The sequence below is a fragment of the Pseudomyrmex gracilis genome, unplaced genomic scaffold (genome assembly GCF_002006095.1).
Source record: "Pseudomyrmex gracilis isolate BER0280 unplaced genomic scaffold, ASM200609v1 scaffold_5, whole genome shotgun sequence".
NCBI lineage: Eukaryota > Metazoa > Arthropoda > Insecta > Hymenoptera > Formicidae > Pseudomyrmex > Pseudomyrmex gracilis.
Genome location: NW_018020589.1, coordinates 1,545,929 through 1,573,045, shown reverse-complemented (window position 1 = coordinate 1,573,045; position 27,117 = coordinate 1,545,929). Strand labels below are relative to the sequence as shown.

At 37.2% G+C, this 27,117-nt stretch overlaps 1 protein-coding gene across 1 annotated transcript in view; it reads right to left on the bottom strand.

Annotated features, from left to right (window-relative positions):
- Window positions 1–26,173, bottom strand: part of LOC109857944 — a 69,053-nt gene extending 42,880 nt beyond the window's left edge. The window contains exon 1 of the mRNA XM_020434743.1: window positions 22,287–26,173. Coding sequence (XP_020290332.1) covers window positions 22,287–24,621 — 2,335 coding nt within the window. The 5' untranslated portion in view covers window positions 24,622–26,173. The remainder of the gene's footprint in view (window positions 1–22,286) is intronic.
- Window positions 26,174–27,117: the final 944 nt, after the last annotated feature.

Sequence of the window (27,117 nt, the reverse complement as noted above, 5' to 3'; positions counted from 1 at the left end):
ATAGAAATTTTTTTATGCATACACACACAGTTCGCTTTCTATCTCATATATTCTTATTAAAGAACACACTTTTATCTATAACTTCTTGACATTGTGTAACAGTACAGTTTCTGAAACGATCTTCTAGAAATTGAATAGAGATTTGAGATTTTCAATTGAAAAATTTAGGTCAACAGAGAATAATAAAATTTCTCTTCGCAGTCTTCTAAGAATTTATCATCGATCACAGATTGACATTCAAGAACGTTGATTAGGCGAGTTTATATGCTACGGACATATTGGAGAATTTCTTACTAAGAGACTAAAGAGAGAAAGAAAGAGTTACGGACTCTCAGAACCGAACAGAAAAAATTCTGACGGCGGGCGCAGATCCGGTCGGATGGATAAAGACGACGTGAATACAAATCCGAATACAACTATAAAAGCCGCGCGTACAGCCAAACGGATATAACTGCGACGACTTCCCGCAGCTGAAACGCAGCTCTTCCATCTATTCACGGAAAGGAAGAGCTTCCTCTCGAACTCATTAGCGCGCCGATGATGTTGCGTTATCTGTGTAATACGATCAAAACAACGTGGAAGAACCTCTTCGTCGCTTTGAGAAAAGCCTTACGAAAAGCTTTACGTGTAGCGCAACGAAGAATCGACAAGTCATTCGAAAAAATCGAATTAAACGGTCTTTTACGAGCAATTTCATCCATTTGAAAGTATCTTTGTAAAATTGCGGGGCGAAGACAACTCGATACGAATGCATCAACGTAATCTTACGAACTCATTTGTGGATGTTGCATAAATAATCTAGAAATCTATACTTGCTCTCAGAATTTTCTTTCTTATAAGAAAGGAACCTTAGGATGTGCATCGTATGTTTTAATTACAGTGGAGATTATAAAAAGTCAGAAATCCCGATCGAAATTCTTATCAGCAATATACCTAATGATCTGCATTAATTACTCAAACATTTAATTTTTAAAATTAAAACGCGAAATATTGGAAAATCACTAATTAGGCAAAAACTAATTCGCAAACATGGAAAAAAAAACCAACTCGGCTCTGCATTTTCATCTAAGATACATTAATTGTTATTTTAAATTTTGACTGTAACATTTGCATTATCTTTTAATGCATCGCTAACGCTTGATTAAGTGTGCTTATCTACACGCAACCCATGTAGCAAGTAATCTCTCTTAAGCGATCGCCGATTTTGCACGTTAGACGATTGTCACAAATTCATGCGCGCGTTTTCGATCTTCGTCGTCGTCGTCGCCGTCGTCGTGTCGTTCACGACGATGATGAATGCGCGATTTGCTCGCTTAGCTCGCATGGAAATGCTGACAACGCGCCTCCCTCGTCGCGATGATTTATCGCGAGGCTGCCGGAAAACGGCGATGTTAAAAATGCGCGTGGTCTTTTTTGTGGTCGCGCAAATCCTTCCGTATTTTCGCGGCGCGTCGCAATCACGTCATTAATAATTTATTTAGTTAAGCATTTGCGTTCACTTCGGTACAAGAGGCCCTTTTTATCGCTTCTTGTATATCGTGACACTAGCCAGGTCAGCGCAGCGATACGCCAGACGCTTCTCAGGAATCCGTCTCACCGTACATCCCGACGACGATGGAAGTGCACGAAAGAACGACGCGGAAGACAAGAAAGAAAGAAAGAGAGAGAGAAAAGAGAGCTAAGACAAAGCTTGCACTGTGTAATGCTCGGCTTCCAATTGGTCCGCTAGTAGCATGTGAAACGTACACGCTCGTCTTTGCGATAATGCAGCAGTACATATGCATCGAGCGCGTTTCTTGGTGTTGTTGACTCTTACATTTGCGATGTGTTTCTTATGTAAACGTGATGATTCAAATCTCATATTTAATCGCACGTACATTGATATGATATTAATGTAAAAGTTATAAGATAAGACGTTTATATTTTTGTTAAGACTTTATGGATTTGAAAAATGTATTATATATGTTTTATGACTGCTACACATAAATCAGACATTAAAAAAAACATGTATAAAGAATTTAAGTAACGTGTGTATGACGTATGATTCATTATACAATTTCTCCAGATTAATGGAATAAACAATTCAGCATGTTTGTGGGAAAGAAATATAGGCTCTTACACCGCGATTATATTCTGTGGATTCGCTTACTCGATGTAAAAAAAAAGATATGTATTTTAAGCGAAAACGTTACTTCTTTCTCGTTGAAAACAATGCTAAAGGATGTTTTGTGAAAAGCAAACTTTTTGTATCTCGAAAAGAAGCAAAGGATATTTTATAAAGAGAAGCGTTTTGATACAATGAACGAACAAAACAAGTTGCAACGCGCGGAATGTCCGTGTTGGACAGAAAAACGCAGATAGCTTTGAAAATCTGAAGAGTATAAAGCAAATATTTTTATGTCGAGAAAAACTTTGATTTGTATATCTGTACTGTTAAATTGAAATAAAAACATAGTTCTTTGACATATCGAGGCAGCTTTGCATTATTAAACGTTATATTCGCAACAAAGGTTTTTATTCCAGACATAGAATATTCTCTCAGACTCGTTTTCAAAGAAATAATAAACAAAATGTATCTATTTTTATTAAAAATGTGTTTTATATAACTGAAAGAAAGAATAAATATCACTGGTTTATGCTTCTTTCCTGTATAAAGCGTGACATAAAAACCACAAAAATACGTTGATAAAATTACATTAATGAGAAACACTGAAAAAGTTTTTTTCTCGCAGATTTTACAAATCGTCTTCCATGCTCTTATCATCTTACTTTGCGCTAGCAAGATGTAATAGATCTCCATCGACTTTTTGACGCATGTACACGCCTTTGATATCAAAAAGGTTAAGCCACGTTTTGTGAAGGATTACTGGCTAAGAGCCAAAGTACACTTGAAAAACGCAAAGCAGTCTCCGATTTTTCTCGATCTTTTGCTTTATTTTTATAAAACCGCTCGACTCTTTGAGGTAGCATAGTAGCGCCTTTGCCCAGATTTCACATCAGAGATTTTAGAGTCTGCTTTATCTGTGTGACGCTTCAAAATATTTTGTTATCAAATCGCGAAACTGAGACTCACCCGAAAATACCAGGAACGCAACTTAAATCCGCTTTTAATGAACACGGCGCGGAAAAAATATATATAGCAGTAAAAACTAACAAACTCTCTCCATAGATTACGTATAAAATACGACACAAAACTGAATAATATTTAATTTTACACGAAATTTAACCAAATAACTTAGACAAATGTACTTAACAAATTATAAAAAAATGTAATAAAATTTATAGTGAAATAGTAGATATATTTCTGTATTTTGTGAGGATTTAAAATTCGAGAAAGAAATGTAATTACAGTTAGATATATATCGGAAACTGCACTACGCTAAATTGTATTTCTCAAGTTTAAATCGGGATTGTCAGGAGATCCAACAACTTGTTTCTTTTAGTTGCGGCGTCCGAAAGTCGACATTGCGTCGCGACGCAGAATGAGTTTAATCACGAATGCGAGACAACCGTCGACGTCGCATATACATTGGCGCCACGACGGAAAGGTTTGGTCTTAATAGTGAGACGCTTATGCGCTTTACACGCTTACACGAGGTCGTGCCCGTGAGTAACCCAGAATCGACATGCAAACAGATAGTTGTCGATTAAAGATTTGAGTTGGAAATTTTCAGAGAAATGTCAATTACCGTATCGTGCCCACCCGTTGTCACTATTAGAGATGCAACATCGATCGCGGTCGTTTACGTGCAGAATATCGCGCGAGAAATCTACTATTACATTGAAATTTCAAGAGATAAAACATTTGTGATATTTATGCGGGGAACATACTCAAACATTTCTAATTTTCAGAATTTCTATTTTTTTACGAGTCAAACACGTATTATATTTGAATATAGAAAATATGAGATGTAAAAGCACATAACACACATCTTTTAAATAAAATGTAACAATGTAATTTAATTGTCAGAAGTTGCAATTTATTGTATCATTCATCATCGTAAATAAATAAATAAATAAAATGTTATTGTGTTATTTTTAATAATTTGTTCTTGTAGTTTAAATAATAGAGGATACAATGTCTAATTTTTTTCGTGTACAGAATTCACATGTGGAAAAGTGTTTCTCGAAATTTTTGGAAAATGTACATATATCGAATATTCCTTTTGCCGGAGCGGAAAGTATAAAATAAAGTGAGAACGCGTAGTGAAAGGTAACTTCATGCATTTAAATGTGCTGCGAGGGTTTAGAGCGCCCTGAAAATTAATGGTAAATTGAAGATCGTTAGTACTTACTCTCAAAAGCGCGAAGATTAAATGAAAGCGCATTATGCGCCTCTATTAGACTTATATTGTAGGTTGCACAGAATAGTAACTTTCTTACACATCAATTAACGTTTTAGAAATATGTCGTTGAATTTTAAAATATTCGTCGAACAAAAAAAATTCCTAAAAGTCAAGAAAACTTTTATTAGTTATTATATAACATATTAGTTTATTATATAACATGTTTCATCATATTTTGCGGAACAAGAAAAAGAAGTTTATTTACATAAAGTAGTAAATCATTTATATAAAAACACGTCGTAAACTCAAGTTTATTTTTCATCGAAGCATATATCTCAATTTTCTAGAGTAGTCATTTCAAAAATATTCTCGTCGTTCGAAGTTCTTGCTCGAAAGGAGAAATATATCTCAATAAAGTCCAAGTTTTTACGTCTTGTTGCATAAATTCGTGAATACAAAATAATATGAACACTGCGATTAAACTCACTAAAAATGTGATTATCGCGCGGCTAATCTGCCGCTAACCAAAATTTTATTTTGTTGCAAGCTCGTATGTTGTAGTTATATAGATAGTACACGCAATATTAAGCATCATCTGTGCGCATCAGTTTGCGCTTATAATTAAATTTCGCACGTGTGCCATCTTCTGTCGTTGTTGTAACCGCGCGAGCGTGTACGTGCGGTGACGGTTCTCTCACGTTCAAAACGTCAAATGAACTCGTTAGGAAGTTTGGATGTGTATGTATCCATATATATATATATACGTATATGTATACGATATCGTATGTACTGATAAATTGCGCTCGTGTTGTTCGGAAAGTAATGTAGAAATTTCATATGCGGTAAAAATTGTCACCATATCGGAAACCGAAATTGATTATGTTACATCAAAGCCGCCGCGATTGTACATGACGAAATACAATTAGCGGAACTGTCGCTTTTAACGTACACCAATGTGGCGCGTTGGCCGAATTTCCGGTCGTTTAATTTAGGCAGAATAAATCGCTAATAATAATAATCTTGTGCTTGCCAATATTTCTTTAATTGCAGCAAAGTAGAGCAATTAAAAATACATAAAAATTAAAAAATACATAATCGTTTGATCAACCTTGTGGTTATTCTTGTTCTTTTCATAAAAAATCTAATGTCATAACATTTTCAAACAACTATATGAAATACGATACAAGTATGCTCACTAAAAGCATACATATTGGGAAAATATATGAAATCTTTATAAAAACCATTCATCATTCTCGGTATTACTCGTGTCTCGTAGATTTTCACAGAAAATATTGCACCATCAACCATAATATAGAAAAAAATGTATCTGCGTCTTTACTCGCTAACATACGACGCGACGTACATTATAGGTAAGATTACGTTTATTTCAGAATAAGACTAGCTACAGAATTAGCTACAGATGGAAGTAAGCATACTAAGTTATACATATATATGTAAATATATTCTTAAAAAACAATAAAAACAAAAAAACTATTTGTCGCTGTTCGAGAAACGAACTAACACATTTTTTCATTATCGTGTCCGTCAAGAATGATTTCAGAGCGTTATCAAAGATTTTCTTTTTTGACTCGTGCATCTGAGAAAAAGATAGCCATACTGCAAAAGTCATATTTTACGTGAAACATGGCTGGTTGGTGCACGAACGGTTGCGGTTATTTAACTACGAGTTTCTAAAATCCCTCTCAGAGAGCGTAAATTTTCACACGAGGCGATTTTCCAACGCACGTTATAAATCGCTGCCAGATACGTCGCCGAAAACGCAAAACTTTGCCAATAATTGGCGAACTTGGCTGGTAAAAGAAGAAATTGGTAACGATAAAAATTGCTCGTTGCTACAACGCCCAGTAGATTATGCCTGCCAGGCATATATGCATGAATGGCGTATACTGCATCATCGACAATGCGCCTGATGATGGTGGAATGCAACTGCACAGATCGGAATGCCGTTGTTCAGGACGGGCGGCCCATACATTCCATGAGAATATGCGAGAAGCTCAATTCGCGTAACAACATTTTCCTGTGTTATGGATTACCATATTCGCAGAGTTTTGTTTTCTCTTGAATTAAAAAAAAGTTGATTGCACAAGAGAGATAGATAGATAGATAGATAAATAGATAGATAGATAGACGCTTCATTTATATCGCGCTCTGGGAAGCCCCTTCAAGCGCATTAATAACAAAAATGAAAATATAATATAAAGTAACAAAATTAAATAAAGAAATTAAACAAAGTAATTAAGTGAGTGTTGAAAAGCAAAAAGAACGAAGAAAGCAAAAAAGAAAGAAGAAGAAGAAGAGAGAGAGAGAGAGAAAGAGAAATTACAATTGATACTGCTTTTTGCCTATCTAGAGATAAGTAGAATAAGTTTATCGCATTAGATTTAGGTGCTTAACACGACATGTTAACAAAAATTCAAAAGCTAATTAACTGCTACCTGTCTCGACACGAATCACTTTCACGTTGAAACGAAACACTTAATCTTTCAGTGCAAGACGCAAAAAATGATCTAGGAGTTGTTCAGACTGGATCTGTGAGATCCACGCGACTTTGCATATTTTTTTAGGTAGATCTCGGAGACCCATATCTGGCACTGATGGGTTAAAGTTGTCTATTATTCCCTTAAATTATACACTCCGTAATAAACTTGACCGGCATTTACGATGACGATGACACGTTAATTGCGTTTAACGAGCCAATTATTCGTATGCGTCCGTCGGTTAGAGCAATAGACTGTTATCGATTTATGATTAAATGTTCGAACAACTTCTAAAGAAGCGTCTCACCGTAACATAAGTTCACGGACGTGCACCTGCCAAGGACGTGCGGCAATTTGCGAGCTATCTCTGTTAATCACGAGATGGCCAGCCTCCGGCGCTTTCTATCTCGTTTTAATCTCAAGATCGAGAGATCGCGTGCAGCAATAAGTGCGCAGCGACGCAGGATCCACAACGAAATTAACGACGGCGTTACTTGCCACTAACGTTCCATCTGTAAAAGTTCTTCTATTTGTCGCGGGCTTTTATTACGAGCTTTCAAATGAGCGCGGTTCTAGGCGAGCGTATAATGAAGGAAAAATAATCCGTTCGTTAAAGTGTAACAAATCTCTATTGTTATAAGTATATATATGCATTTTTTAAGTACGCGCACTGCTCTGTCTCTTTCTCTTTCTCTCTCTTTTTCCGCAGTTTTCAACGAACCTCTAGAGAATTCAAATAAACGCCTGTTAAGAGGCTGTAACGTCGCATGAGTTAGCTTCTCGAGTAGAAATAAGAATTCCGGTGCCAGAAATCTTACGCAGTCAGAATTTTTATCCCGCGCGATAGCCCGTGACTCAACAGGATGGCATGGAAACGAAATATGTCAGTCCCCTAGACAGTTCAGGTAGAGAGGGAGAGATATTGTTGCTTGGATCCCAACGCGCCTTTCTCTCTGCGCTGGTTAGATGGGCAAAATTTTGCTGGATGTGTACTGAATTCCGAAACGTTTTACTTTCGGTTTATATATTTTGCAGAATATATCGAGAAACTAATATGCTCGGATTTATCAATAAATTATGTCACTAATAATTAATTTTAAATGTGCTATTTCTTGTGTAAGTATTTAGCAAGTCTTAAAAACTAAAAACTATTAGAAAAATATCATATAAAAGTTTAATTTCTCAATTAAAGAGAAACGTACAATTTAGAGGATTTTATTTTTATTGAATGAATACAAAACTTTTTGATGAAGTTTGTGATAGAAAAATTAATCACGTAGATTCATTAAAAATGACTTATTTATTCTAAGTAATCCTCATTGTTTTTCAGATGTATAATCTTATGTTTGTTCGATTAGAAAAAACAAAAACCGAAAAAGACGATGAGTAGTTATACACAAGGTTGCACGTAGCCGCCATTCGCATTCTCGCAAAACGTACTACAAGACGTATTATCTATTGTAATCGCGTTTCGCGAGTTTCTACCCTCAAATCCGACGATGAGGACAAGACGAACCGCCCTGAGAGAAACAACAATTTATTTAGAGCAGATAAGGCAAGTGTCTGATGCCGCGCTATCCACACAAGAGATATACGTGGCCCTCAACATCGTCTTACATAACATACAAGTACACATTTGCAGGAGCTAACTCACAAGTTGCTTTATCAAGTTTTTGATTGTCTCGCATTTGTTCTGACATTATAATCGCACAGAGATCTTCACAAATATTACATACATATCTATATTTCACATCTTTATTTAAAGAATGGAATATTTAAATCTCTACAAGTAAAAAACTTTAAAAATTTAATTGATAAATAAAAAAGATTGTAATTTATAATTTGTATGAGCGAATGATTGTATGATTCCATATTTCGAAATTACCATATGGAGTACACGAACTTATTTTATGCTTTGATCTCTTAAGTTGCTCTCTCATTAAAAAGTTCGATAGATCGCGTTTTAAAACAAGATGCTATACATTTGCTCTTACAATTTTTTATCTCTAAAGATAATTTTTCTATCTTAAAAACACTAAAATTTTTTTTATTTGAGTCATTGCGCACACGTTGTGATCGTTGCAGCTAAATATAACACTGAGATGATAATCGAACAGATACAGAGCCACGAAATGTTACTCATCGCGCTGACGCAACCGCTGATGTCAAGGCAATACTTGATGTGACTGAAGGATTTGCGTTAATATAAATGAAATCGTGTTCTAAAACGCCGCACAATCAAAAATCCGTGGCGCTTGACTACATAAGAGAAACAAAAAGAAAAAAAGAGACAGTTTATATAGAATTACGACACTATCTAATCTATACTCTAATCTCTATAGTCTTACTGTACAAAATTATATATATCATTTGACTGAAAAAGTTAACGCTATTTGTGTTCTAGTTATATAAATTCATTTTTTCAAGTGTTCCGCAATTTTCTTATAGAAATATTAAATATATGCAATAATAAGTGTGTTTACTTCAAAATATGATATCATGTTGAAACCAACTACATAGGTTTGTTAGCTTGACAACAGACTTAATCTTGTTTGAACTGCGATCTATCAAATGCCAGATTTATTAAATCCTGATACATACGATGTCATTACAAGAGAATTTGTCATAAATCTTACATTAAGTTCATCATCTATTAATATGTGCGCATTCGTACCGTATAATGAATGATTATCAAAGGCGTTCACTCGAATTTTAATTGTATTAAATTGATGGAGCTTTTATTGCTATGTGGAATATTTAGTTATTTGAGTATCTATCTAGGTTACTTTTTGTTAAGTTTAATGTAGATTCACCAGACAAAGAGACGTGTGTCGCATTCTATTGCTGACATTTCATTAGCTTCTCGTTAATGCATTATCTACATTTGAGTATCACCAATTTTATTATCTCAATTAGTATTATCATATTGAATTATTTCATTTTGTTAATTTTAATTGAATTTGACGTATCGCAATTGACGACAAACAAAAATCGCAGTTGTATTCACTCTCAATAAAGCAATGATTTATCGTCAACAATTTGTTAACTTTATTTGCTGTCTATCTATTTACAGAAGAACTTTTATATTTTACGTTGTATTGACTAGTCCGGATTCTGATTACGTCGACATGTGCCCGAGTTTCTCACGCAACTCGAGCCGGACTTTGGGTATTCGAAGTCCTCGCGCGGGTCGCAAGGTCGAGCTGGAGAGAATAGGATTAGAGGAGGAACACAGGATCTAGGTCACAGTTCCCTTTATTTGACCTCTTTCTTGGCTCTTCTCTCGCGGTCGCGCGAGTCCTCGCGTTATATATATATACTACTTCCCCCCCCCCCTTTTCCTCACCATCCTGTTTTCGTTCCTCATTCTTTTCATTTCGGACTATTCTTAATGGAGCTTTTCCGAATTCCCTTGTCGAAGCTATCACAATGCATAACGATGCATTGCCACCAAAGAATGCCGGCGACGCTTCATTGAATGTATTTTCGGTCCGCTTTTATCGTAAAAGAGTCGAGATACGACGACCGGTTAGAATGGTCCAGACTTAGATAGTTGGGCACAGAAGAGACGGAGAGCGCTAAACAACGTTAAAAGTGTTGCAGCAAATCACTTATGATTCACGCATTCCTGAACTTGCTCATATACTAATATTCGATCGTTTAGAAATATCTGTGAATTATCGAAAGATAATATATAAGTAGTGAAGAAAAGAAACTTTAAGAGATTTTAAATTATATATAGATGGAAAAGGTTAAAAAAATACAGAAAACTAAATCGCAATTTATCTCGCGACACTGAGCAATATGCAACGTCAGCGAATAAACAAGTTGATCTGTATTATCCGATAACGATCTTTCGAACTTCGATTCGGTAGCATCCGAACCGCGTTTGCGGTTTCTGGTAAAGTCTCGCGGTCGGAGTCGTGTCGATATATCGCTGCTTGTAGCTCTGAGCAAAGTTTCGAACATAATGTTTATACTCGCTATCGAGAACATTTAGCTCGATGTAAGTTAGATGTTTACGCAAAGTTTTCGTTTTTAGATTGAAAATTTACATTGCTAGTATCTAATTCTACCAATCGCTATGCTAAAGCGAACGATTGATTGAGAGAATTATTAATTATTTTATGTTGTAGAGATTAAAAAATCTCTCTAAATTAAACTGTAGATTGTATATATATATATATATTTATACAAAAAGCCTTATCTCTTAATCTCAGAGTAGAGTGCTTACGTAGTTGCCGCAGAACAGCAGTACGATGAAACCGATGGAGAATAGGTTTGATCATGCGCGAATTTGAGACCGTCCTGATTTCAAGCTAATCTTTTCAATTGTGCTTCGTCACCTGGTCAATGAAAGCGCTCAGTAACTCGCTTGCAAAACATCGCTAAAAATAAATTGAACTCTGTACAACCGATCGGTGCGTATATTGTTCAGCTCGGGAGATGTGTAATTTCTTTATTTCCCGCTATATTATATTATTATATCATTATTTATTAGGACAATGTTTCTTGCGCGTCAATTTGCAAGAGTTTGCGGGACGATTAAATCTTATATGTATATGACATCTATTAATTTTCATCAAACGCAACCTCTCATCCACGTCGTCGGTGATTTTATTCCATGCCTTCGGACATACCGTGACGAAGTTTCTGTTTCGTTCCAAAGCTGTTCATAAAGAAAGGTCAACTCTTATTGTTTTCTATTTTTAAAACGTTTCCTTTCATATATTGTCGCAAAAAATATTTATTATTTCTTGCTAACAAATCGCCGAATTTGGAGCAAAGTGATTTCACGAATTTCGTCGTCAGCGTTCTATGAAGTGTCGGAACTTTTTTAAATAACAATAAAATATTAACATAAAATTGCGACGAATATCAAGAAAAAGAAAATCAGACAAACATGACAAAAGCGAAAAGAAATCTGCGGATTATACACAATCACGTTACAATGAAATATTTATAAAAGTCCTTCTCAAATTCTTGTCGGATTTTCGTTCGTTTACTGAAACAGATGAAAAACAATATATAGAATCCTACATATTTAACACTCACGTTTTTTTTGTTTCTTGTGCAATGATTCACATCAGTTCGAACAGCTTAACGGCCAGCTGATGCACTTGGTTGGCGGCCGACGTGCTGCACTTCCCCCACACTACTTGCAGCTCATTTCCTTCTGAATGCAAATGACGCTTAAATCACGGAACTTAATTTCTCAGTTCACTTTTGCAGACAAAAAAAAAGCTTTGTATAGATCGCGATCTTGCCGGGCCGATTCTCACCAACGAGAAAAATCACGCGTTGCAACGAGACTGCGGGGAATCGTGCGTTGGAGGGGATGTGCGATCGAAGGACAGTGTGCTTTTGTCCACAACACAGATTTGTTCGTTCCGACGATTGGACACGCGCAGAAATTTCCGACAAGTAGATTTTTTGATCAGTAAAAATAACTGCAGCGTTGTTCGTTCGGAGAGATTTTGATTAATTAATCAAAGAAATGCATTTATAGAATGCGTTGCTGCTGCGTGTATCTCACTTTTCATCTCTTAATTCTGCACACTCATTTCTGTAAACTTGTACGTTGCCTGAAGCGAAAGTATTTTTAGATTATCAGAGAGAAGAGGAGGCAAATCAGCAATATTAAGTGCATATGAAAATACATCAGCATTTTCTGAAAAATATATTGCTTTAATCATTCTCTGCATGTATATAAAGCTATCTTAAGACAAATGTTAACAATTGAAATCAGCGTTCTCGCCGCAATGTGAAAAATACAATGCGTTTATCAGAGAAGGCACACGCGCGCGTATACGAAATATTGCTGATTCACGTACTAAGTTCTGCTTGGAATTAATTCAGTTGATTATATCTAATAAGGTACATTGATTTATATCAACTTGTCGTTCTTATACATTTGCTGTGATCTCTGTACAATGTCTTGATTCTCTAGCAAAAGAACAGCTCCAAAGATTGTCAGCATTGCCATCGATTCTTGAAACAGAATCGAATTACCAACGCAGAAATAAAATCACAGTTTTCACAAATATCTCACAATTATAACACCTAACTATATTGAAAGTCTAACACTTCATTCTAAAATTTCACTTATATAGTTATATAGTCATTTGTTACGCACTCTTGTGTCATCTCGCGCGCCCTATTTTCGAGCAATCATGAATGAAAATCTGTAGCGTGCACTTTGTGGCTGGCTCCGATCGAGCGAAACTCGTCACTGGAAACACTCAAAACTCGAATACGTATGCATTTCCGTTCACAAAAGCGCGAGCGCAAAAATTGCGTTATTCACAACGTTTGGCGTGACGTGACGCGCTTTGACGCAACGCAACGCAACGCAACGCAACGCAACACAACGTCAAAAGGATGCGCGTGCACGAAAAGGCGGTCTTTCGGTCAGCGCGAGTCGAGTCGATCGGTCAGGTGCGACAGGTGCAAAGAGGAAAACTGTGTGAATGAGAATGAACGAGAGAACTGTGCACATTCACACCTGACAAGATGCGACACGGCTCGCGGCTCGCGAGGAACTGGCAGGCCGCGCGGCAACGCAAACTCACCCGACCGCCCCTTTTCGACCGACCGAATCGTCGTGGAAGAACAGGTACTGTTCTTACTCCCCTTCGTCGTCGACTGCCGCCATCCCTTTATACAAGGCCGACCTTTCGACGTGCATCCTCATTTACCCCCGGATTTTATCCCAGGTCCGGACCGACACAGCAAGGATCCCTTTTTGGCACCTGTCGGGTGCCTTAGGTACATACCTGTTTTCAGTCTTTTGAACGTTTTTATTTGTCAGAATCAATTGTCATAAGATACGTGAGTATTGCGTGATACGGTAATTTTCCGAAAATTTGTTTGAAAAGAACATACCGAAAGAAATGCAGCGAAAACTACTTTTTGAAAAAGTATCGTAAATTTTGAACGCCGAAAAATATTAAAATTTTACAACGACTCATATAAAGATACAAAAAAACCTATTACAATACATTGCATATAAATCAGTTTTGACAGTAAAGTAAAATTATCTACTTTAACGCGTGCGTAGACAAAATGTGTTGACGTCATACGTTATATAGGTTTATAGAACACGAGACCAAAACCCGAACATTGAGCATGCGTCAAGCTTACGGAATACTTATATGTACATATGTAGAATGAAAACGAGTAGAATGAAACATCCGCCGATCATTGCATTATATTTGTTAGCGTTATGCGATAGTAATTATCCACATTTTTTCCGGTGTGCAATTATTTATGTATAACAATTATAGTTAAATCACACACACACAACCAATGAACTATCAGGAGTCAAGCACAAGCAGAAGGTTGCGATAATGCAACGATCGATAAATAAAGTCATTTGTCAAACTCTCCGCAGTCATTTATTATAATTGCGTGACTAATCGTTTTATTTATTTGCGATGATAAATCTGCGAACGATAAACCGTGTCGAGAATTTTTTTCAATCATAATCGCGTAGTTTACCTCATACTGAGACACTCCTCTGTTTAATATTTTCTTGTCATAGCGTTAACGAGTGACTCAACATTTATCGCCGTAATAAACTATCGGCACAACGCGGCGGTTACGAATTAATAAAATAATTTCTACGTGCAAGTAAACTTGAGTAATTTTAATTGGGTAATTGAGCAATATATGTATAATTTTCTGGTTTTTGAATTTGCATCATGTAACATATAAACAAAACAGATTTTACTACAAACAATTAAAAACAATTTTAAGGTAAGATATATAAGCATATTTTGTTTATGTTGAAAGTGCATTTTTATATCGTGTGTATATTTATATTTTTTATGAATCATGCTGAATTGTTACTAAAAACAACTGCAAGAGTTATTTTGAAAATCTAATCTTGTTAAAACCCAGACGTCAGGTTCGCAAAGGTATATTTGTGGCAATGTGAGATAACAACATAAAATTGCTCATTAAGAAACGAGGAACTAATTGCCCAGGTTGCTGAGAGAAGGTTACTGACATCTGAAATAATCAGCGAGCTGGAAAGCGACCTGAGAATAGAAGTAGCAAACGCGGTTAACAGCGGCATGTATTATACGTTAAACAGACGCGAAATTCGCGGCGATTAATATACGGTTGATGTGCAAAACCAGCGCAGCAACGAGAAACTGTCTTTTGTGTTTGCCAGATTATTACAGTCTGGTGACCAGGGCACGTGCAGATCTGTATACATACCGGTATAGTTGATACCGCCTTTGCGGCTTTTTTTTCTGATCCCGATTCGTGTTCTCGCGTGCTCATCCTTCACATCTATCCGTCTGTCTGATACATAGCTCGATTTGCGAACAAAAAGCAAGCCAGAAATGCAAACAATAAGAGAATCCTCTCTCTTTTCGCAAAGCGGCTTAATCTCCACCCGATCACTTCGCATATCGCTGATATTCGAAATCGGGAGAAAACTTGTGATCATTCTTTCAAAACAGATAGTCCATAAATGTAACACGTTCTTTTTCTAATAATTTTTATTTACCATCGTCAAACGTGCCTGACATTTAATTAATTTTATTTTCTAAACTTTTTTAGTTTTTATAAGAGATATTTTTTTCTTGTGCAATGTTTTTACTAATGCTCGAAAGAGTTCTAGTCACGTTTGAATATTGTTCTCTTGTAAATTGTCAAATTACGTGCGATCTGTTTCAACGATATTAGATACAAGCATTTGATATAAGCCAAAAATATATAGCTGTCGATATAAAATGAAAACCGAATGTAACGATATGTACATGTATATACACTATATGTACACAGGGAGAATATAATTTATGAGTAAAACAGCTGATTTCGGAAAAGATCCAGTTGTGTGATTAAAATAAACTGGATAAAATTAGCGAAAAGATCACATCATATCTCAACGACAAATCAACCTTGTCGTTGAAGAAAAAATAACATTTTCAAGCAACTTGTCCGCATATTACGTATTCGTGATCATAGAAGTTGAGATATCACATTATGTAAAAAATAAGTATGAAAACTGGCTGTATAAAATAAAGCGCGCGATGAATAATGTCGACGTCATCGTAAATATCAGTTCGCCGCTACTGCGCGCGAATCGGTACCTGAAATTCACCTCGTAGCATAAAGTTTCCGTTCAAAATCTCCTGCGCGACGGCGAATACATTTTACTTCTACTTTATTCGCCGTCTAAAGTTCTTCATTCGCAGAGAAGCGAGTTTATATTCTTGTTCCTTTCTTTTCTTCCGCACGAGAAGAAAACGCGATCGGAATCCTTCACCGCGTGCGTTCGACGGATCGCTCAAATTGCTTTCTGCAATTATTCTGGCGAAAAATGACGTTTTCTTTTCAGCCGCAGCGGTAGTAAAGTGTTTTTTTAATCACACAAAAATTGAGAATTTAATCCGAATTAGTCCGATTGAAATTGAAACGTTCGTGTTGAAGAACATATTAATTATTTATTATCATATTAAAAGCTTTGTGTGTCTCACATGAGGATTATGACAGTTGTTACATGAATGCGCATATTTCTGCATTTGATACAAACGACCACTGCTAATATATCGCTAGTTGCTTTGCAAGCACAACGGAACATAATATCCGACTAGTATTTGCGCGTACATTGCTCGGCAATATCTATGTTTGGAGAACATTGTTAATAAAAGCTTTACAACAATCACACATAGATTTATGCTTGTCGCACGGGCCGATGTCTCTTTTCGAAGACGTATGTACGTTAGACAGCTGCGCGTTGCAGTTTCCGAAGTTCCATTATCCCGCGCCACCTTTGAGTTTCACAACAGAGTTTACGCGCACAACTGCATTCACGGATCACTAAATTCTACAGACACGATGTCGATCAGAAACTGTTTTGAATATTTAGAATTGGTAATTCAAAATATCTGTAAACAAAAGTAGTAAAACAATAGAAAGAAAAAGATACATATTGCTGTAAGTATGTTTGTCGGGAAGATTTTAAACGCATACATATTAAAAACACATATTTATTATTTTTATGTATGTATGTAGTTCTTAAAAATGCGTCAGGTTATTTCTGCAATTTTGTAATAAAGTATCGTAAAGCATAATTATTCATCAAATTATATTTTGTCTATTTGTGGCGCACGAGCAACATTATGTCGGTAACATGTGCAAGTACTTAGGTTACAACTTGTGTTTCAACATCTACGCGGTGTTTGCGGTCGATTCGCGTAGCTCTAATTCATCCAAAGAGATGGATGTCGCATTACGTAATCGGGATAATATATCTTGTCGAGATTGTACACGATCTAGTATGTATGTACGTTCCACAATCTTCCATTATTAATCTGAAATTTCCCCAGAATATCTGTGTCAGTTTTAGTTTTAACAAATGTTTCTTATAATGACAGTCTGTACTGTAGACACAGAAATAAAATTGCGTTCAAAGGCCAGAAAAGTATGTCGCAAAATTTCAGTGGTTTTAATGAAACATCTTTTTTTTCCTATGTAAGTTCTTTTCCTGTGGGTTTTGTATGCCGTGATGACGTTGGAGTTTGAAACGTTCGTAGAGCGAACAAATATATTTCGCTTTTATCAAGCAATAATGTAAAAAAATATTTTTTTTTTACCACAGTATCTTATATTATTTATAATTATACTTTAAGACAATATTGTATATCTCTCGTACAAAACTCACTTCTTTTTATACACTAACTCACACTAACGAAATATATATAGGTACATACAGCACAGATCTTTGTTCCCAAAAATAAAAGTCTTATATCAATAGATATTATACGATGAAAACATTTTGATTTGCCATAAAAAAAAAGACTTAGAACGTCATCGTCAAAATGTTTTTGCTCGACGTTTCAACTTTCAACGAAACATACGCCTTTTTATTTTTATAGATGTTTTAAAATGATACATAAAATGAGACAATTTCAGTTTACGATTTTACAATCATTTCAGTACGTCTCTTCTACAAGAGCTTTCTCATGAATAGCTCGCTTAGCTATTGTGTTGATAACAGTACTGGTTACTCTTCTGAGTATTAATATTTCTACAAATCCGCGGACGAGCGAGTAGTAGTAGTACAAAGAATAATGAAAAATCCACGGCGCTTTAATTACACTTGCAACGATAGAAATCACAATGGTCGAAAAAGCGGAAAATTTAATTTTCCTTTCTTTGCTACAGTTGACTGGATAAGTAAAATAAAAGTTTGTTTCTGGTCACACAAGGATACGTGTGTGTATGTCATTTTTTTTTTATTATTGAATATTTATTTATACAGTAACACGTGCGATCAAAAGCGTAAACAAAATGCGGTTTTTTTCGCGTTGTGCGATCGTGATTTTTATTTTTTTAATTCGAAAGTCAGAATTCATTGTTCGAGTCGCATCGATGCAATTCATTACGGCGATGCATGTGCACACGATATGCAGCTGTCGGTGATGAATAAAACTGCGAAGGAAGAGCCGCGCACCAACGTTAAAACATAATTCTTTCTCAGCATTTTTAAAGGGCGTCAACAATACACCACGTCGTGTGTGACGACAGCAAGAATACGAATCGATAATTCTGTCGTTATGCGACGCGGCCTCGATTTCAAAACTAAGTTTGTCTTGTATTTATTGAAACGCATTGCGACGTGCGAGCGTAATCTTGAATTATTGTCCGCATAAAAAAGAGTGAGTAGCTGTGAAAGAAGAAATCTCTTAATTAATCTCTTACACTTTTGTGAGCTTTCAAAAAAGTCACGTATACTTCAATATATTTACACAATACAATATGCTTTTTTTTTTTAATAAATTTAAATGCTAAAACTTTTTCTAGAGACTTAATCTGTCTTATTTCGCCACAAAATCATTCATTCGATTCGAACGCATTAAATTTCGGCACGAGAAACCAGTATTGCGAAACAGTTCCACGCGGAGCATTTCAATTTTTCACAGTGCACCTGTACAACAAAATATGATATCACTTCGACATTCGCCCAAAACACACAAGCACGCACAAAAACTTTTTTGCGGTTTCTATACAACACAGATGATGTTTCTTTAATTCTGAGTAGAAATAGAAAAGTCGGGTCAATACAATTACTTTTTACAACAAGAATATAATTGCAGAAATATTAATTTTCATTTTTCTGTCTTTTAGTTGTGTGTTCCTGACTTTTGTCCGAATCAATATAGTTTTTCAAAGTAGCGACACAAATGTCTATATGATATACACACGATCGCATATTGCATTAAACTAGTGAAGATATGATGTAAATTAGAAAGATGCATAGACGACGACCAACGTTTGATTTACAAAATGAAAAAGAGAGTTTTGGATAAATATGTCATGTTTATTTATTTGTGTAGCACACATAGTCACACAAAGATGGAAAAGTTTTATTATATTTGGCACGAGATGAAGAGCAATGTTTACATCCTAGCAAAGTTACAAATAGTGGAAGGTTGTGAAAAGGCAACAGTTAGATGGAATAGTGTGTGTTTGTGCTTCGGCTTACAAAGTTACTTTCTGGAAAGTGCGCTAAAGCACGCTCTCTTTCATACTCAAGTCTCTACTCAAAAACGCAATGCAAAGTACCAAAGTAGCTCGGCGACGATAATGTAATTGTGCTATCTTTAATGTAACTTTTGCATCAAGCGTAATTGAACTTTGATACAACAAGGCTTAGACAACTTCTCACCCGCTGATTTCGCCGAAACTTTGTCGCCTGCCTTATCAAAGGGTCCGCCTACAACCCGACAAGAACTGAGAAACTTGTTACATCGTTCCTGTCGCACAAACAATCTTTTATGTTCCCGTCACAAATATAAAAAAAACTTCAATAAATATCTTATATCAAAAGATATATAAAGAAGAAAAAAAAACAATGCAAAATTTGTAGTGAACAAATGAAACAAAAAAATTACTTTGCGTTATTTAAAAATAAAACATTTAATTAAAATTAAAGTTTCTTTTAAATCCTATCCAATTATTTATATATTACTCGCGTGTAAATCTAGCAGCAATTTATGCAGCAAACGTGTAACGTTTCACCGTTGTGCTCTTGGTATATGTAGCATCGTGTAATGCGATGAGACACAAGGGATATTTTAGCATCCTTAACTGATCAAAGGATACCAGAGAGATGATGATGCTCGTTAAGTTGTTCTTATCTCGCGGAAAGCTCTTTGACATGGTCGTGCTATATAAACATTATACAGAAAGAAGTTGTGTGTAATTTTCTCTAACTTTTGTTTTTACTCATATTATATTCGCGATTATGTCGTAAGAATGGAAAGCGCTTAAACTTGATTTAGGATTTGGCTCTCCGGGAAAAACGATCAATAAAAATTTTTGTCGTACGTATATAGTATTGTCATATATATCCTATAAAGCACATATCAAAATATAAAGAAAACGCGATTTATCATGTAAAAGACGACGCTGCCAGCCAATTGTCTATTTGCCAGTGTCAAACGTAAGGCTGATACGCATCTAGCAACAAGTCCATTTGTTTTCAAACACTACGTCGTACAAACGTTTGAATTAAGGCCAACAACGCATAAAATATGCCTTTTGTGTCGCTTTGTATATAAAATGACTGGTTTTCGTGCTTGCGAATGGAATTTTACAAGTCTGATCGGTCATAAAATGACAACATGACAATTGCTATTTAGTTGTTTATAGTAATAAAACGAATAACTTTTGACTCAAAAAAACGACAGTTATAGAAGACACATCGCAGAAATGTAATTTAACACATGCGAAAATCTAAATCAAAAATGATGAAGGAAAGATGGAAGAATTGCGAGTGTATAGAACGAGAGCAAATCGCAACAAACGTCGGCAACGTCCGTTGCAACTGACCGTGCTGCATCGGTGCATTTTCGCGGCGACGCGGCACTAATCTGTTTGGCTGAAAGCCCGTTTCAGAAGAACTAGCTACGGTACTTTCCGGTACACGCGCAAGTCGCCGCATCTCGCCAAAAATTACACGGTTATTTTCTCTCTTTCTTTGTTGCTTTTTTTTGTTATTAACTCTGCGCTAATTTTGATAACAATTACTCTCGCATCGCAATACATCGTGAGCTTGTATCGCAAGCAGCGCTTAAAGCAAACGATCGTACCTCACTTCTTCATTGTGATAACGAGATAATCTTTGCAAAAAAATAGCGAACGAATCGGAAATGAAGAGTGTGCATGCGCGCGCGAAAGCTTTCTTCGCCATTTTCATAAATCCTAAAAGAAAGGCTTTAAGCCAAAAAAGTTTACGTAGGCTTCTGAGAAAGACTTCTAAGAATTGACAATGCCCGAGAGGAGTTTTCAACCTTTCAAAAGTCTGCCTGGTATTTTTCTTTTACGGTTGTGGATTTTTGTTCAAGTCTCTGGAAAAAGATGTCATGCTTTATGATTTATAAAGATTAAAATTTCACAAATCGTTCAATACAATTGTGAATTTTTAATTATTCAGAAAAAATACTTAATACTTTTTACGGGGATTAACATTTGAAAAACAATGTTATTGAAAGACCTGCTAAAATTATTCTTAGATCTAAATTATTTTGCTACAGTAATTTGACTAATGAACATTTGTAATGTCAGTTATTTCTGTATAATATTATTATAATGAGAGAGAAAGAGAGAGAAAGAAGAAATTTCTGTTGCATTAATAAAGAGACTTCTCTTACATTCAATTTATTCTAAGGTCAATACCTTGCCTGCTCAGGTGAATTTAATTATTCTACGAGAGAACCGATACTAAAGAGAGAAAGGTTCTTCAAAGAAGTTTGAAGGACCGACAGAACGGATATTGGAAAGCGAGCGGGTGAAAATCGTAAGAAAATGCATCGAAAGCAAAAACACAGTTTTCCGTGGCACGAGTTTACTTCTTGAAAAGGAAGGAAATTAACTGCCACAAACCTAAGAGAACGTCTGTGTTCCGTCAAGTCATACGAATATAGATTTTCTATTACTATAAAACATTTTTGAAATGTATTTATATTTTTAGTATAATATTATACGATCTTGGATATTTTACAGAGACAAAATATATAAAAGTTGCTGTATAACGACACGATATAACGCGCAATTTAGCTCGATAAGATGCAAAAACTTGGTTATGCTCGAATATTAAATATTTTTGAAACATGAGCGAAATACGAGCGCACTATGTCGCATAATACGAGTGGATACAATGAAGGCTGGCGTACTTTCACGGCGGAACTTTTCACATTAGCAAAAGGCACAAGGGCGATATCAGGCGTACCACTCTGCGGAGAGATAGTTATATAGATCGCAAGAGCAATATAAATTAAAGTTTTCAACCATCGCTTGTAATTACTGTTTTGCCGTAGTTAGTTTCGGCAAATTTTACGCGTAATATTTCTCTGATACTTTTGTTGCACATCCTCTGTTTGTTCATTTTTTTTACAAAAGTCAGAATAGTGGTTCTTGTAAGATTATTTATTATTTTAACAATTCTCACTACTGAATATATTGAGATCTTTTTTCTTACCTTGTGAATTTTTGTCCTTCTTTCTGCGCCGCTGTCTCTTCTTTTGCATTTCCTCGACGTAATTCGAGGACGAAGAGTCATCCTGATCTGGATACTCGCGGTTTCCGTCTACCGATTGTCGCATCTCTTCTTGTCTCTTCTTGAGCAGTTCGTAAACTCTTTTGAAATAATCTTTGGTGATATCTTCGTTCGATTTATTCGCCAGCTCGGCGTTTAAGTATCCGAGATCGCTGTCGGAACCATCGCCGCCATTTATCTTCGAGTCGTAGTCGTTCGTGCATTCCTCCAGATTCTCGCTTCCATCGACGATCTTGAAAGTGTCGCTTTTCTTTACGTTCGAGCGAGCGTACAGCTCCCGGTAGTCCTTGAAAGTACTCTTTGACGGGATCGAGTTGTAGCCGAAGTCCGGAGAATTGATGCTCAACGCGGATACGCTGCCGACGTCATTGCGATTTCTCACTTGAATCTTGCCGATTATCGGCGATAGACACCTGTCCTTGTTCTTCTCTTCAACAAGCAAGTAATTCTCTTGCAAGCTGGTGCCAGGTCTGCTGTCGTTCGCCGATGAAGTCTCATCATCTTTCATATCGGTTTCCTTTCTCATCGTCGATTTTTCATTTTCTTGATGGAACTTCTCGTTCTGTTCGTTAAACGGATTTACACAGTTTCTTAAGTTTTGACAGATCTTGCAGTTGCGCGACGAGCATAGATCGCGTTGCAGATCCTTCCATCTCGGTTTACTCATAAAGTCGTCCTCTTCTGGTACTTCTCTCTCCGATTCTCTGTGAAACCGTTCGCTTCTCTTCCGCTCTTTGTATTCTCTCCAGGACCTTTCCACATTCTCTTGGCTCTTCATACGTCTCGGGAGATTTGCCACGTCCTTGCAACTGTCCGTACTGATTGCCGTCGCCGCTGCTTGTCCGAGCAAAACGTCGCTTTTTGTTTTTCGATAGAGTTTCCTTCTGTCCGCGTTCGACGATTCCCTCTTCAACTGCGGCTTTGGCCGATCATCCAGTTCCGCAGCTTCAACCAGAGCTTCGCTTCTCGATCGCCTATACGTACGTCTTTTGAGCTGGAAAGCATCTGGGAATTCTTTGCAGCTTTTTTCTTTCTCTTCAAATTGTTTGCACGACTTCTCCTTCTCGAGTACTTCAGGATCGAATCGCAAAATACTTGTCTCGCTGCGCACCTTCCGTGTCCTGTAGTTCTTCCGATTGTTCTCGTGACTATAGTCCGAATATCTCTTTCTAATTCTATTATCGACAGTTTCCGAAACGTCAGCGCAAACTGCCGATCTACAACGCGCCTGTTCCATATTCATTCGCTGCTGTATCTTCTCGCGTAGAAATGTTCTGATCTTCGCCAACTCCTTCTCGGACATGTCATACTTTATCTTACGAATTACTTTATCCTCTGCGTTCAACGTAGAAGTCTCTTTCGCCGAGTTTTCTACCGAAATTATAGTGTTTCTCGATTGTGTCGTTTCTTCGCTTGAACTCTTCTCTTCGAAATTGACGGTGTCGTTTCTCATCAAACTGCGACTTCTTGAATATTTCTCATTCGGTTTGAATTTACCATTCTTCGTTTCATCTCCGCCGCTTTCTTCCTCGCGAACTAAGCTCAACAATGTCTCGCTCTGACTTCTCAGATACGCTTTAACTTTTCTACATCTGTCCTTAGCGACTTCTTCAGGAGTCTTGCCAATTGTGCTGCGCGTACATAAATCGTTCATGATCTGTTGCCGAAGATAATCACCGGCAGAATATGTCTTGACTCCTGACGTTAATTCCTTAACGTTCCTCTCGATCTTTGTCTTCGCTGTTGTATCTTCTGACAAACGAGTGGCGGACGAGTGTCTCTTTTTCTTGCTTCGTTCCTCCTTAATACAAACTTCGCTTCGTGACTTTCGCGGCGCAAAGTTGCACGTGCCGAATTTGCTGCTAAAGCCGTCGATATTACGATTTCTCTGAAACGGTGTCACAATGAACGACGCGGAAGTGGAAGACGTTGACGCGGACGATGTCGGTTCCTTGCTCTTTGAGCTGGCTCTTGACTCGTCGATGGGGAATTGCTCGTGAGTTTTCAGACCTTCCTTGAAAGAACCTCTGGCTCGTTGCGCCGTTCGCCCTGTTGTCTCCACCAGAAGCCGACCGTCCTTGTCGAGCAGTTGGATGACAGGCAACGCGTCGGCGGACGTCGTCAGTTCCCACTCCCAATGCAGCGGTTTCTGCAGCTTCAACCGGATGATCGGCTCCGCCGATTCGCTGAGGCCCGTGGAATCCGGACCAACCGGACTGGAAGTCGTCGCGCGAACGATCGGATGAGCGTTCTTCATGGTCCCGGTTTCTTCACCGTTCGCTTAAATAATCTGCTGGAAAACCCGCTCCACTCGCTCGCTCGCTCGCTCGCTTGATCGTTCTGATTAATTTTTCGTCCCAAACGGGTTCGCCGTCCGGGTTGAATTTCTTTTAAACAGGCTTTGCCTTGTCCCGGTCAATTTTATGAGCCCTCGAGACAGACTGATCGTTGTCTCGTTTTTCGCCCAACCGCGTTCACGATGATTGTCCGATAACGTTTTATTCTCTTGACGAAAATTATTTTTCTTGTTTAATAAAAACAAACACTATTTTCGTTTTAAGCATGTGGTTTCTTCCCTGATACTGATTAAATGTTGCAAATATAAATTGCAGGCACTATTTTTTGCGTGAGGCCACACGATCGTCGAGTTCACAAAACGATTTGAGAGACGCAGACTGTGCAACCGGTTACATGATTGAAAGTCGTCGTCGTTGAACCGTTCGCCTAGCGATAAGCTCCGAGTTAAAACTGCAGTCCCGTTTTCCAAGCACTCGCGAATATAGCAGCTGCGTGCAATAGTATGCGTTCTCGAGTTGCCACATTCGGGTTGTTGCATTCGCTGCGTGATCACATGATCGGCGACGAAGAGCGGACACGATCGCGAGACGGCGAGCTGCCGGTTCGCTCGTTCGTATCGTGGCGCGCAGTCCAAGTTCGCGCCGCGTTACATCGCTTACGTAACGCGACCTCGCGAGCTTGGCAGTCTGTCAAAACTCGCGGCGGAGACTCGGAGTTAACTTTCTTTCTTGTCTGTAGTTGATGGAGATGATATGCACACACATATACAGGGTTCCACGTTATACACGTCTCACATTGCGGGCAAATTTCGCGGAAGATCCATCTCCAGCGCGTTCCAGCACGCCGCTCGTAATTTGCAAAAACAGACGCCGAGCCGCTTTGCTCGCGAAATGATAGCACACATGCACGAGCGTGGTATGTTTGTGTGCGTCTGTATATCGCTGCAGGCAGTGATATTAATTAAATATGTTTCATAGACAACGTGCGCACGTAATAAACTACGTAATTCGCAATTAAATTTTCGTCAAATTTTCCTGAGATTTTATTTTATTTTATTTTATTTTATTTTTTTACAATATACAAAAAATTTATTTTATCTTCTTTATTTATTAATGAAGCACACACACTTCTTGTCAATGTTCGACGAAAAGTCAGTTAATTAACAACGCACAACAAATTGCTATGCCAATCGCAGATCTAATTTTCTGGCGTTTTAGTACAACAAATGCACGCGCTCGCGAGCAACCGTGAGTACGGGGAAGGTTTGGAAGAGGAAAATATTTCCACGACCTTCAATCTACCGGAGTTTAATCGCACACGTATAAACTTTCCGAAGGGATTCGTTCGGGTATCGCGTGATCGATCGCGAACTTCGTGATCGTCGTTTTCGTTCCTGTTCGAGACGCGGAGGATTTCGATCGGTCGATCGACGGATGTGTATCGGTTAATCGTCGCGTAACTTGCACGGGAGGCAACCGTGGATCTCACTGAAGAATCAGAGCGAAGAGAAAGAGAAGCGAATCTAGAGCTGAGCGACGCGGCACTACTGTAAATGCGCGCGGTGGCGTCATGCCGATCCGAAAATAAATCCCGCGGGATTCATCGAGTAGGGTACAGGAATTCCAACACGTGGGATGTGTCACGAATATCAGCCGAGACTTACATATGTGTTGTTTTTATTGCTCGCGCACAGATGTGCGCACTGCGTGGGTGATACGAAATCGTAATTGGAATTTGTATCGAGATTACAACATTACTGTTTGATCGCACGCAAATCGTTGTATTATTTGCATTTAGGATTGTATATTGCTAATTGCATAATGTGATTGAATGTCATATATAAAAAAATTCAAAAAATATAAAGTTAATCGGTACTAATTATATATTTTTAATAAAATATTCAGAATATGTAAATATAAACGTGCATTAGTAAGCATGTTTATATTTGTTCTTAGAAAATAATTGCAAAACTTACGAAGTAAGTTTAAGTTTATAAACCAGTGAGTTAAAATGATAAACAAGCGCTCTGAGTAAAGTAGACGCGCGCGCAAAACTAATTTTAAATCTGCAGTTTTAGAAGCTGTATATTTACTCAGCTTAAATTTGATTCATAATAACCGCGACATTACGAGATGATATATATCTCAGATATCTCCAAAAATAATTTTGATTAATAAACTAAGAATAGAATCTTTTTATTCGAAATTAAGTAAGTTTGAATTTTTTATTTCACGTAAAAGTAACCAAAAAAAGTAACACACACATATAAATATGTGTGTAATAAGTAGTAAATATCTGCTTTTAAATAATTCAAGATCATAGATACATTTTGTGTCAAACACGCGTCGAAGAAGATACATGACGTCGACTGGCAACTACAATATCGATATATCTCAAGAATAGATCATTGCCCTGCGAGAAATTTGTTTACGATCGATCGTGGGCAGAGTCGGCG